Source organism: Citrus clementina, unplaced genomic scaffold, assembly GCF_000493195.1.
Source record: "Citrus clementina cultivar Clemenules unplaced genomic scaffold, Citrus_clementina_v1.0 scaffold_3, whole genome shotgun sequence".
Taxonomy (NCBI): domain Eukaryota; kingdom Viridiplantae; phylum Streptophyta; class Magnoliopsida; order Sapindales; family Rutaceae; genus Citrus; species Citrus x clementina.
The window spans coordinates 30,870,754-30,885,459 of record NW_006262339.1 but is presented as its reverse complement, the minus strand read 5'-3'; the positions used below and the strand labels follow the sequence as shown (position 1 = coordinate 30,885,459).

General features: G+C 33.7%; 2 protein-coding genes across 2 annotated transcripts; one reads left to right on the top strand and one right to left on the bottom strand.

The window, feature by feature from the left end:
• Window positions 1-4,841: 4,841 nt before the first annotated feature.
• On the top strand, window positions 4,842-9,312 carry LOC18048724 (mechanosensitive ion channel protein 6). Its single transcript, XM_024187769.1, has 5 exons — window positions 4,842-6,931; window positions 7,321-7,444; window positions 8,218-8,511; window positions 8,643-8,845; window positions 9,014-9,312. Exons 1-5 carry the CDS (start codon window positions 5,196-5,198, stop codon window positions 9,282-9,284), a joined length of 2,628 nt encoding a protein of 875 aa, XP_024043537.1. The 5' UTR covers window positions 4,842-5,195; the 3' UTR covers window positions 9,285-9,312.
• Window positions 9,313-10,619: 1,307 nt separating this feature from the next.
• Window positions 10,620-14,219, bottom strand: LOC18048723 (B-box zinc finger protein 22). The gene is made up of 3 exons (XM_006442287.2): window positions 13,677-14,219; window positions 12,472-12,900; window positions 10,620-11,289 (listed from the first exon to the last, which is right to left on the bottom strand). The coding sequence occupies exons 1-3, from the start codon at window positions 13,857-13,859 to the stop codon at window positions 11,035-11,037; spliced, it is 867 nt and encodes a 288-aa protein (XP_006442350.1). The 5' UTR covers window positions 13,860-14,219; the 3' UTR covers window positions 10,620-11,034.
• Between the last annotated feature and the right edge of the window lie 487 nt (window positions 14,220-14,706).

The following is a 14,706-nucleotide window of genomic DNA, read 5'->3' as shown; positions in this document are numbered from 1 at the left end:
GGCCAAAAACTTAAATGAAATATACAAATGAGTAAAATAATATTTTCTTTTTCTTGTGTCAATTAGAGGTGATGGTAATGCATACGCTGCCGGTAGGAATCAACAACTTTGTTAGTATTAAATCAATACATGTTTCAAATGTCACAAAACGTCTTTAATTTTTTTATTGGATAGCCAAGGCTGTGACATCTAAGGTAGCGTTTACTTTTTGGATTGGATTGGGAATCCTGGGGAGTGGGAATCCTAGGATTGGGAGTGTGGAGTGGGAGTGGGAGTAGATTGTTTACTTACACTGGAATGGAAGCATGGAATGGAGATCAGAATCCAATTTATGTGTTTACTTTGTCTTGGATTGAGAGTAAATAGTTTTAAATTATAATTTTATCCTTATTTAAAGAATTATAATTTTTAATTACAAAACTAATAAAAAATATATTTAATGAATAATATTTATTTTATTATATTTGTAAATTTATTATAATTATTAATATTCTTAATTATGAACAATAAATTATTAATTATAATTTTAATATAAAATGAAATGTTATTTTATTTTATTTAATATAATTATATTAAATTTATTATTATATAAAATAATAATATAATATTATTTAGTACAAAATTAATATTTTCTTAGAATAAAGTATTTATTATTATTATTAAATAAATATAGTACTATTATTTTTAAAATAAATATAATAATATTATATTTATTAATTCTCTATTAATATAATAATATTATTTTAAAATAATTTAAACTTAGAATCAATGTAAATTATTATTTAGTTAAATATAATATTATTATTTAAATAAATATAATATTATTTATTTTATTTTATTAATTATAAAATATAAAATTAAAAAAAGGGTAGAAATGGGAGAGGTGGGAGTGGATTCCCACTCCCACCTCCCCCAATGGGAGTCCCACTCCCACTCCCCACTCCAAAAATGGGTGGGGCCCACGGAGTGGGACTCCCAATCCCTCCCCATTTTTAAGTAAGTAAACGCTGGAGTGGGAGGAATCCACACTCCTCACTCCCACTCCAGCAAGTAAACACAACATAAGTGTTCAACACACTGACCTTTATTGGCAGTAATTGATTTTCAATTGAGATGATAAATCATTGTCCTTGCAACATGAAATACATAAATCAATATTCAATAAACTTGGGTTAATAATTAGCTTAATTAATAATTTCAATAAATTAATAAGATAATACTTTGTTTTAATTCTTATATAACTCTACGGTCTCGTTCATATTATAAATTAGTAATTTGTCAAAATTACAAATATAATTGTTATGATATTTTATAATATAAAATATGACTCTATTATTACTTCTTTTTTTTACTTAAAATTTAAATATTGTTAGATCTCATCTATAAGTTTGATTATTGTTTTTAGAAGTTCTAGGGTTAAATTCTCAAAATGCAGGAATTTTGAATTTTTTATGTTCAATTTAATCTATCTATAGTGGATTAATTCATTTTTAATTGATTAAATTGGTAAAATATAAACAAATTTGTTGATTAAATATATATTTTTAATAAATTTTATATCATGTCGACGTTATTAATTTTTAGAGACTTTTATGTATTTTTAAATTTTTTTTTCTTAAAAATAATATCATGATTACATTCAATGACGTGGGCGGTGGGCCCTTCAAGGGCCAATCAAGTATCAACTCCCCTTATTTACAAAAAAATAAGAAAATAAAAAATAAAAATGTTACAAATATATATATATTTTAATCTAGTCTTTTTTTGGTAGATATATATATATATATATATATGATTTTGTCATGTTACATTTAATATAACATACACAACCCACAAGAACCACATAATTATGTGGATCTCACAATTTGTGTAGTTCTTATTGGTTATGTATGTTACATTAAATGTAACATATATATATATATAATTGGCAAATTCCTTTTTCCATACGACTCTAATCGTTTCTCGACAGCTTTTCATTCATTCAATGCAATATAATAATAATAAGAGTGATATGATAAGTGATACCCACCACAACGCTGTCGTTTTTACGTCGTCATTGACTTTCCTTGTTCCGTACGGCCACGTAAAAATTCCATAACAACGATGACCTTATCATCACTGAGGGTTTGGTGCCTCACCGCCACTAAGATTCTGACGCGTATCATTATCATGTTTGTCATTTTTTAACGCCGCGATTCCAGTGATGATTTTATACTGAGGATAAGACAATCATTGGCTGTCACTACCATGGATGAGTCACCGGCCGGTCATTTAGTCCACGATGTTTAATTTTATTTCGCCTATTCATAGATTTTGTAGGGAACAGCATCGACACCTAGTAAATTCAGGGGGCCGAAATGACTAGTAGTTCATGTTCTTTTGAATCGGTTGGATTATATAGCTATGGGCTCGCATAATTTATGTTTATTATTTTATATTTTTATCTTATTAAAAAAATTAAGCTACATAGTTTATGCAAAATTTTATAATTTTATCGTTATTCATTTATTAAACATTTTAGTAACTTAACTCCGACGATTAAACTATCAAAAAGCTCAAAACAATTATGAAAGTTTATTATATAATTCTTTGTCCGAAATTGTAAAATATGTGAGCATCTTAACTCATGTCCGAATATTGACAGAGAATGTAAAACATAAATTAACATAAAAAGTGTTAAAATAAAGGGGGCAAATTATGCTACTCTTTTATACTTTCTTTTGTCTTTTCAATAAACAAAAAATTGGATTATCTATGACAAAACCAACTTCTATTATATGAGTAGTGATATTTGTTTTCTCCCAATGTCAATGAGAAACAAAGTGGTTGTTGCACATGTTATTACGAATCAACAATTTTGATAAATCAAATATCATAAAATGCTTTAACCTTTTTTTTTAAATAAATCGACAGGTAAGATTGTCACTACAGTTATTATAACTGTAACATTTCAATACATTGAGTATAGATTGACCTTTGGTAAAACGATTTCTACAATTGAATTTTATTTTTATCAGAAATTAGTATGAATCGAACTCAAACACATAATAATAATAATAATAATAATAAGTGCATAAAAAATTAAAAAAATGTTAAAAGCAAGAACGAGAAAAGGAAAAAAAATGTCAAAGAATATTTAATGCAATCTTTGTGCTAGTGGCAAATTCCATTCAAGTAGGAGGATTTGGTCATTTGGTCTAGCAGTTTCGTCACTACAACCAAAAAGAACAAAACGACACTCCTTTTTCTACCCAAACTGTCGTTTTTATGTTGGTCCCGAACTGCCGCGTAAAAAAAAAAAAAAAATCATAACGAAACTGACCTCATCATCACCAGTGTGTTTGATACCTCACCGCCACTAAGATTCTGACACGTATAGTCAGGACATCAATGAGTCATTTTGTACGCCGTGATTACAGGTTGATTTTGATGGTATCTTGAGAATTTGAAAAAAATAAAGGCCGCCATGGGCTGTCAGTCACTAGTCACCAGCATGGATGCGTGATGCGTCACCGGACGGTCATTTAGCTACTTTAGTCTACAACGGTTAAAAGATTTTATACACAACAACTGTGACACGTAGTGAAATTGCGGTGACCAAATGACCAATGTGGTCAGAAATTTCAACTACGCCCATGTTCTTCCATACTAGTGCAATTACTTTACTACCTTCGTTCTCCTGTTAAATTACATAAATACCCTTGTAGGGAAATTAGGTGTTTGAAAGGACTTTTTTTTTTTTTTCCAGTTTTAATGATATAGACTTCAATAACTTGGACTATAAATAAGAATTGAATTGTAACATCTATTAATAATAATAATAATAATACAGGAATAGTTTGGCATTAAAAAAGGTTCGTCTAAGGCAAGGATACCACTACATGTACATTTGATAAAGACTTCAAATTTTCTATTTTCAAAAAATTGAAATTGTAACAATTATCACCAATATATATTAATAGTTTGGTATAAAAGTCCTTGTATAAGACAAGCATCTCACAATATGCGCATATGATGATAGAGACTTTAAAATTCATTTTTGGACATATCAACAATAAGATTATTGTTTATTAAAATGACACAAATAAATGAAAAGAAAAATGAATGCAAAAAAAAAATAGAGATATAAAATTACCCTCATCAAAAAAAAAAAACATCCTTGTAATTATTTTTATATATTCCTCTTTCCTTATAATTAATTTTAAATATTCCTTTTCTTTACTTGCTAACTACATTCTCCGTGATATTATTTATTGAAAAGGAGTAACTAAACAACTCATAATCATTAGACCTAATCAAACACTCTTGCACTTAGATTAAATTCAATTTCACTCGAGATATTTAGGATTTTCCTTTTAAAAAAGGAATAAATAAGTAAAGAGGACCAATAATTCTCCATATTTTTACCTTATACAACACTTACCTTTTTATTCTAACTTTTGCCTTATTAGTTTATAAAACCAAATGGAATTAAGATCCTTATGATGTGGTTTTCTTGTAAGTTTTTTGAGCTTAGAAGTCAAAAAAGGATTCAACCTAAAGGCAAAGATTCTCCTCCGATTGTGGCAACACCTAAGTAAATTATAAGGCAAACAAATATACTTAAATATAGGCTTTTTATTTATTTATGGTGATTTCGTTTCCGTATTGATTAATAATCAACATATTTATTTTCCTAAATTAGATTTATAACCATTAACCAACAGCTAAGCAAATATGGAGAGAACTGGTTATGCTAGAAGGAACAAAGAAGGTTAAATACGTCATTTCAGAAACCATCGCCATGCTATAAAAAATAAAAATTTATGTATAAAATTCAACCAGACAACAGCTTTTTTTTTTTAACTTGAACAGAGCGCCACCTGTGCTCTTCGTCTTCTCTCATTCACTCTCTCTGCAACAAAAACAACTCCGAAGCTTTAATATTTATTACTTTCTTTAGTACACGCGTCACTCGTCACCTTTGTTTCTCTCAAAGCAGTCACAATTTTCTATTACTTTCCCACTAACCAAACGCCATCCGCATTCTTCAATCATCATCGGATAGCCAACTTAGTTTATTTTTTTATTCTTTTTGTTATTATTTCTACTTTCTTTAACAAGCCCAGGAATCAAGAAATTATCTTCTTTTTTTTTTTAATCTTTATCATTCGATTTTGGCCTTTTTTTGGGGGACTACATCATAAATCATCATCATGGCCGTTGATTCTCCTGACCGGAGAGAAGTACTCATCAACGTGGACGGTAACAAACCCAACAACAGCAGCAGTGTCAGCAGTAACAACAGCAAGATTTGGAGAGGGTCAAGTTATGATTTTTGGGAGGACAGAGGAAAGATGGATAATAATGTCAAGAGTGGTGGTGTTGGTGGAGAAGAGGGTTTTGATTTCATGCAACACGGCCCATCAATGGAGGATCCACCCTCCGTGCTGATTGGTCAGTTCTTGCACAAGCAAAAGGCCTCAGGTGAGATCTCTCTTGATATGGACTTAGAGATGGATGAGCTTCAACATCAAGCTAGTAGTAAAAATAATAATTGTGGTAGTAGTAGTGGTATTAATATCAATAGTAATAATAAATCTACACAGGGTCTACCAACCGTGTCTGAGTCGCCAACTGCAGTTAATAGAGTGTCTTTTGAATCTTTAAAAAGGAGGCATTCAAATTCTACTAATAATAATTACAAGGACTCCCCACAAAAAGATTCTGAAGGAGAGGTTGTGAAGTGTACTTCAAACAAGTCTTTTGACAGGAATGTCTCATTTAATAAGAAGTCTGCTTTGTTGATGACAAAGACTAAGTCAAGGTTGATGGACCTGCCGCCGGAGAGGATGGAGCCGAAATCAGGGAGAGTTGTGGGGAGATCGGGGCAGTTGAAAAGTGGGTTTATTGGGAAGAATGTTGATGAAGAAGAGGAAGATCCGTTATTGGAGGAGGACTTGCCCGAGGAGTACAAAAAGGAAAAGATTAGTATATGGGTTCTGCTTGAATGGTTTAGTCTGATTTTGATTATAGGAGCATTGGTTTGTAGTTTGACTATTGATTATTTTAAGAAAAAGAAGTTGTGGAAGCTTGGTTTGTGGAAATGGGAGCTTTTGATTTTGGTTCTGATATGTGGTAGGTTGGTTTCTAGTTGGATAGTTAGGATAATTGTGTTCTGCATCGAGAGGAATTTTCTTTTGCGCAAACGGGTCTTGTATTTTGTTTATGGAGTCAGGAAGGCAGTTCAGAATTGTCTTTGGTTAGGGCTTGTGTTGATTGCTTGGCATTGCCTGTTTGACCAGCGAGTAGAGAGGGAAACAAATAGTGATGTTCTTAAGTATGCGACTAAGATCTTGATTTGTCTTTGGGTGGGTGTGATGTTGTGGTTAGTAAAGACCCTATTGGTGAAAGTTCTTGCATCTTCTTTTCATGTGAGCACATATTTTGACAGAATTCAAGAGGCATTGTTCAATCAATACTTGATTGAAACACTCTCTGGCCCCCCCTTGATTGAAATACAAAAGGCAGAAGAAGAACAGGAGAGAATTGTGAGTGAGGTTCAAAAGCTTCAAAATGCTGGTGTTACTATTCCCCCTGGCCTTAAATCTTCTGTCTTATCCTCACCACAAAGTGCAAAGGTGATAGGAAGTGGAAGGCTTCAGAGAACTCCCCGGGAAGGAAAAAGTCCAAAGCTTTCTCGTACTTTTTCCAACAAAGATGATGATGGGATAACAATTGATCACTTGCATAAGTTGAACCCCAAGAACGTCTCCGCTTGGAACATGAAGAGACTAATGAACATAATCCGACATGGATCCCTTACCACATTAGATGAGCAGATACAAGATTCAACTCATGAAGATGAGTCTGCTCCCCATATTAAAACTGAGTATGAGGCAAAAGCTGCAGCCAGAAAAATATTCCAGAATGTGGCTAAGCCAGGGTCCAAGTATGTCCTTATTTCTATTACATTTGCAGTATAGTATTTCTTGTGTAAATTTGGTGCTCATTTCCTTTTATTTTTTTCGCCGTGATTAAAATTCAATTTACATGAAGAATTTATTCTTTAAACAAGTGTAGTAATCAAGGATATCTATGCCTGTTCCAAATTTTCATTTCTTGTTTCTTACTGTTTATAAGTATCGGTGCAGTATTGAGTAAAACATATGCAAATCTTATTGTAGGCATGAATCAAGGAGCCCACCTTTTGTATTTCTTTTAAGATGCCTTCTTTCCATGACTGGTTGGAGCCCTGGCTTCACAGTTATAGGGGATGCCATTAATTGAATGACTGATTTTCCTGCATTTCTCCGTCTAATCTCACCACTGTTTTCTTAGGTTCATCTACCTTGAGGACCTTATGCGTTTCCTGAATGAAGATGAGGCTTCGAAGACCATGAGTCTCTTTGAAGAAGCATCTGAAAGAAAGAAAATTAGCAAGTCAGCCTTGAAGAATTGGGTGGTAAGAATTTGGCAACGTATGGCTTTTAGTATGCGTGTGGACATTACTAAATCCTTGTTTCTGGCCATTTATTGTTTATTAGAAGAAAATTTCAAGTTGTGTTGAAAAGAGTGCAAATGAGTATCAGTGACATAAAGTTAGACCTTCTGGCTTGTAAGTTTTGGGTTAAATGGAATTTAATGGATTAAATTGTTCCATCAGGTTTTTGTTGTGACTACAGGGATTGATTCTAGCATTTTCCAGATACATAAATGTTGAAAAGTTATAAATTTTTGGTTTGTTAGAAAAGTAGTTGGCTTGTATGCTTTAAGAAATTTGCAACTATAAAGTAGTTTAATTAAGCAATAAATGCGTATATCACATTCATCGTGGGTTTTAATTTGTTCAACTTTATTGTGGAGTCATTCCAAGGATGCTGATCCTTTTGCTTGGCTACTGTTCTTAGACTGGTCTTCATTTGAATTTTACAGGGCACAGTTTTTTGACATGGTTATTTAAATAGTATATATTTTCAATGCATTGAAATTTAAGTTTGTTTCTGCAGTTTCTTGACAATATCATTTTATTTATTTCAATCAATTCAATCCATAATGAAGCCTCCTTATGCATACGTAAGAAAAATTATACTTGTGTGATTTTCATGACATTTTTTACTGCATGATGGCGAATATATGTCATCTAATTGTTTAAGAGTTCTATCTCTCCGGTAAATACATTCCACAGTTTCTATGCATCTATGCAATCAAAAGATAATGCGACGTTTTTTGTGTTAGGTTAATGTTTTCAGAGAACGGAGGGCTCTTGCCTTTACATTGAACGATACTAAAACTGCAGTCAACAAGCTTCATCGATTTGTAAACGTTTTGATTGGCATTATTACTGTGATTATTTGGCTCCTCATATTAGGAATTGCCACTACCAAATTTCTCCTCTTCATAAGCTCTCAGGTTGTTGTCGTAGCATTCATATTTGGTAACACTTGTAAGACAGTGTTTGAGGCTATCATCTTTCTGTTCGTGATGCATCCATTTGATGTGGGTGATCGGTGTGAAATTGATGGAGTTCAGGTACATTTATAGAAGCCATTTTCAATGTTTTATTTTTTATTTTTAAAAAAATAATGTTTAAATTCCATTTGAAGGAGTGTTTGGCTTTTGAAAATACTGGAGGGCCTAAGTTGTGTATTCTCAAATTGCAGATGGTAGTGGAAGAGATGAACATCTTGTCTACTGTTTTCCTTAGATATGATAACCAGAAGATCATCTTCCCAAATAGTGTTCTTGCTACTAAGGCTATCGGTAATTATTATCGTAGTCCTGACATGGGAGATGCAGTTGAGTTCTGCATCCACATATCTACTCCAGCAGAGAAGATTGCTCAGATGAAACAGAGAATATTAAGGTAAACACTGAGAAATTTTAGTACATGTAATTAAATTTTTGCTTTCACTTTCAACAGTCTCTATGTTTGATATAGAGTGGTGTGGTTGCAAATCTGTTTCTGTTGTTTCAATTACGTGTGATGAAAGTTTCTGATTTTATGTATTATTTTTTGTTGCTGCTATTGCAGTTTTATTGAGAACAAGAAAGATCATTGGTGTACAAATCCGATGTTCATTTTCAAGGATGTGGAAGAATTGAATAGGGTGAGGTTTGCGATATGGCTATCACACAAAATGAACCACCAAGACATAGGTGAAAGGTGGGAAAGGAGAGCCTTGTTGGTCGAAGAGATGACTAAGATTTTCAGGGAGCTTGATATCCAGTACCGCTTGTGGCCTATTGACATCAATGTCCGCGCCATGCCTGGCCCTCCTATGGCCTCTGACCGCCTTTCTTGAAATTGAATGGCGCCTTCCAGCTAAGTGACAATACGATCTAAATACGAACCAAACAATTGTCTTCATAGTCTTAAGATCGCCACCAAGACTGCTTAGAGTTTTGGCGTATAAATGCTGCACTATTTAATGAACTTTTGTAGAGCCATAGTGTTTAGGCTAGGGTGAAATCAGAATTTTCTTCTTATAGTTGATTGTTTTATTATGTTGGTTGATGCTCATCTCCCTCGTAATTTATATGGTGTACATTGCACTGCCAGTGCAATTTTCTAGAATTTACCATGATCATAGTAGAATTTTGAATTTAAGTTTGAGAAACAGCATCTTTGGGTTCCCAGTTCGTGTTCTTTTTATAGTCTCAAGAGAATCAATGAGTTTCCATGGGTGTTTTTGGCCTTCTTTTCCCAATTGAATTAGTAAATTATTTAGCATGTGAAGGAAGCAATTAACTAACTCGCATAAGCGCATTTCCCCTCTACAAAAGACATTGGAATGTATTTTTTAACAGAAAATTAATCCCTTAGGACAAATGAATGCGACTTATGAAAATAGTTCATATCTTTTTTATTCTTTTAGAGTCATGTTGAAGAATTATTGTGCCAAATCTTACATGAAGATTGATTAAAATATGCCAAATTATATGACAGTTAAATAAATCATTGTCATGCCACTTCAAATTTTAAACTTGCTTAGTGAACTGAGCTTTTATTGTAAATTCCTTTAAGTTCGTTCGAGACTGTCAAAAAAAATTATAGTTGAAAATAGAAATCAATAGCTAAAAATAGAAATCAATAATATGTGATAAATATAATTTTTAAATAATAATTTTAATAAAAAATAATACAAATGTAATAAATATTTCATCGTACAAATGAGTTGCGAGATACACATTAGTACTGCAACTTTTAAGTTACATTTACCCAACTATAATACCAAACACGTCTTTAAAGATTTGCGTTCAAACTTTGGTTGTTGCATTTCATAGCACAATACAACAAAGCTCAAACTATTTAACGCATTAAATTCTTGCTGATATTTTTCATGGTTCTAAATTTAAACAGAAAAATGTTAACAGATTCTGTATTGTCAAAATGTTGAATAACTCTCCCACTTCGCCATGAATTCTTACAATCCCAATAGTTGTTTCAGCATACTAAAAGTGTTAAGAAGAGCGAGTACTCACAATAAGCAAATCCAATGGAAAGAAATAATAAAAGAATTAAGAAGAGTTAGTACTCACAACAAGCAAATCAAATGAAAAGAAATGTAATTCAGAAAATCCCAAATGCATGCAATAAGTAACAAGAAGACATGCAAAAGAATCTGGGCACTAGAACATTGTTCTCACCATTTGGGATGTCCTTACCATTTATTTGCAGATATCGAAATACCCTTGTTTCCAATTCTGAAGAATAGAGAAATACATCGATTCGGTCAAGATATTTAGTCAATTAGAATGGTTCAACCACACAAATACTAACTTTGTTTAACTTGGACTATTGACTACTACAGCTAACAGTTTAACTATAACTTCCACAACTAAGGCAAAGAAGCCGCTCTCCAAATACACTTCTTATTTATGCTTTCATCTTCAAAACCCCATACTGTATCAAGAGCAGGCACCAGGGAAAGCGCCAGTCAAATCCCATGCAGATAGTTCATCGAATTTTAGTTTTAGCAGATCAGAGGAGATAATTGACTAAAAGCAAACCTGAAAAGGTGATATTGAAGACTTGAGGCATCCAATAAAGGTTTACTGCAACCGCCTTCTTGTGGCAGTGCGATTAAGCTGAGAATGGTGGTGTATGTCAGGCACAAAAGCGCTATCATATTGGTTCTGAGGATTTTTTGGCCAGTAGAGCCCAGATGCTGTAGGAGGAGAAGGGACTTGTGGCACAGCCCAGGAGGCCTCTGGAACCTGACCCAAACACTCATCATCATCTAGTTCTTCCTCAGCAGATCTTAAGATAGATGAGCTGTCAGAGTCTCCACGCTTGCCACTATCAGCCTTTAAGAATCCAAAACAATAAAGAAGCAAAAAGTATGAATTGTACTAACAGAATAATATTGGGACAAAATGGCAACATGCTATGTTATAAAGGAATAACATACCAAAACTTAATACTACTGACTGATTTATTTCGATTACCACCAAATCTAATAAATTTACTGCCTGTATCATTAGGGTCAGATCGGTCAACATCAAATTCTAAACTAGATACATTCTCATCATCTACATGATGGAATGACTAGAACAAGGCCAATGGAATAAAGAAATGTCAAGAAATGCAATTCTTATGCATAAATAGATGTAAGCGTACGCGTGCTAGCATAGCACGTGTGTGAAAGGAAGAAACTGAAGAAGGTTAACATAATTCAAGAAATATAAAATTCATTATATGTGTCAGCAGTCATGCTTTTCCCTGTATTTCATATTGGTTATTTACTTATTTACAATCATACTGGTAGCGTTCTTAATAAAATCTTCAGTTACAAAGGCAACCAAATTTCCTTCCGGATAAATTAGATGTTTAATATATCAGTTAAAGCAGATACATTTGCAGTCTCACTTCTTAAATATTACAGGCAATAAAAAATGCGAGGTCTACCCATTAAGTACTGGCTCTCAGAAAAGGCTCACACCTGAACAAAGCAAAACAAATACTTTCCAAGTATTCTTTGCAAGAAGAAAAAACGTCTCTCAACTCTTGAATTCTCAACTCTTGAATTCTGAATACTATACTTGGCTTTTAGAAGTACAAAACCAACCAATTAGGTTAGAGATAAATTAGTGACCTTGCCAGAAGACTAGGTTAGGTATAAGATTAGTGAACTTCCCAAAAGACTACAGAGGAGACCATGTCACTACTGCCCCAGACGTTGGCTCCATCACTAACCAACAAGGGACGTCATCATTGAGCTATGAGCCAACTGAAGTTCTTCTTGAGATTCTATCAAGTTTATAGGCAATGATTCCACAATGAAGTCTACGTGCATGATCATGCATGAATGAACATGCAGGAGGGAGAGAATGAAGGTTATCTTAGAGATATTTGACCATGAACTGCAATTGCATATGTGAAGCAACAAACATGACCAAAGATACAACCACAATAATCTCAAAAGATAGAGGACCCCCAACCAGTACATACAAAATCAAATATGATTTTCCATTGTAAGTATGCGTTACCTTAGATGACCCATTATCCATGAAGCTATAATTTTGATTGAGCTCAGGAAGTGCTAGAAAATCATCCATGTGCCACGACGGAGTGCTTCCAGCTGCAGACCCCCCAGCAAATGAGACTTTGTTCATTGCAAAGTCGCCAACTCCACCAGAACTAGCAGGTAAAACTTCTTTGCATTCAGCAGCCACTGGCATCAGGGCGTCCCTTCTAGACAGGGAATGGGATTTCATGTCCAAAATGTTTTCCCCAGATAGTGACTTAATAGAGGAAGATGAAGCACCAGGATCAGCTGGTTCAAGACCTACTTTTACTCCAGTAAGCAAAAATCTCTGATGAGCAGACACATAGCTATTCGCTGTGTGTATGGCAACATCACATTTCCTGCAGAGTAAGGCTCGATCTTGTAGACAAAAGAAAAAGCCAGATGTTTCCTGCAAAGGATCATCGCATTCTCAGTAGTTAATCTAAATGAAGATCAAGAAATCAGAAACCAGCAAATTCAAGAAGGTTAGTTAATCATTTTGGAAAGTATACATCCATACCACAACTAAGATATATCTATAGATTTTTAGAATGCAACCAAAATATCTTTTTACAACAGATTGGAAATCTTTTCCCAAGTAAAGCAAAAATCTTAATTCTGTTCACACGATATCCCCACATTGTTTATAAACTTGCTCGATCCTCACATAGCTTCTCTTTTGCTTACAAAAAGACAAAAGAGGGTTTCCATTTTCCTAGTTAAAAACAAAAGATACAATTCCTTCCTTATCCAAAGCCGGCTTATTAAATTCAAATTATCATTGGAATATCCTCCCCCCCCCCCCCCCCAACCAAAATAAATAAATAAATAATAAGTAATAAAATAAGTTGGTGTCACATTCCATATCCAGATTACACATAGAGATCTTCAAGATATATCCGAAGCTTGTCAACATATATTATTCCCCAAACTTACTTCCAAACTCCCTGCATTCAATCTACGACAACCATTCTGCAAGACTGGTAAACACGAACTAATTTACACAAACACGTATCAGAGAAAATATCAAAGAACCCCCCTATAGTTTCGTCGGGGGCCCTTCCCTAAATTTCCGATAAATCACGTGGATTAATTTTGTATTTTAAGGCATAATTAAGGAAAGATCAGCATGTTTCATCCAATTAATTTGCATTTAACAATTGGAAAAAAAAAGATTTACTAAACCTGACAGATATCACACTTGGGCATTTGTGTCGAAGAAGAGGAGAGAGGGACTCTCTGGTGCTTGCTCGCTAGCTTATTGGCGGCGTGAACTTTGTCGTCGCACTCCCAGCACAGCGCCGCCTCGTCGGCGCAGCACAGCACCTTCGCCTCCGCCGCCTCGCATACGTTGCACTGTATCCTCATCTCTCTCTGTGTAAACCGCGAGACCACAAAAGAATCGAAACGACGTCGTTTTTTAATTTTGTAAAAGGATTTTGCCGAACCACTTGGTGAGTGAGATGGAGGGAGAGACGTAAAAACTAATAATAATAATAAAATGAAACGGAAATGGGATATTTTTGTGAGGCTGAGAAGGCGTTAAACGCGTGGCATTTTGTAGTGTGTGTCTTATAATCAGCAGACCGACTCTGTTCTGTCGAGCTGTGCTTGCCTGAGAAAAAAATATCGCGCGAATAGATTCAGAGACTCCCCCCCACTCACACGCGGTTTCGATAGCGCGTGTGCTCACGATATCTCACGTGGAATTGATCCTGAGTTTCTGATTCTCGAAACGACGACGGCCCACGCCAACGCTATCTGTTTTGACTTTATAATCTCTTTTACGTAGAAGTGATAAGAAGATTCTGATTCGACAGAGGAGGCAGCCATGCCTCTAACGGTCGTCTTTTTAACTGAATAAGTGAATAAATTAAATTTAAATTGAAAATATATATTATTATTTTGGGTGGGGATATATTCACCTCATTTTTTGTGTAAACCCTGCACACTTCTAAAAGATATTTATAATAAATACAAATTTTTTTAATAAATAAAAATCAACAAAAAAATTATGTAATTAATCAATTAAATCATTCTTATATTTTTTTCTTACTTATCTTTTAACTATTAAAGTAGATTTAATATAAGTTCTATTTAATTATTTTATTTTATGACATAAAATGACCCACTTACCTAAAAAATATATGTTCTCGCATCTAATACTGTAGGTACTTAATTTTATGGCTTATAGTCTAACTTCTTAAATGAAGTC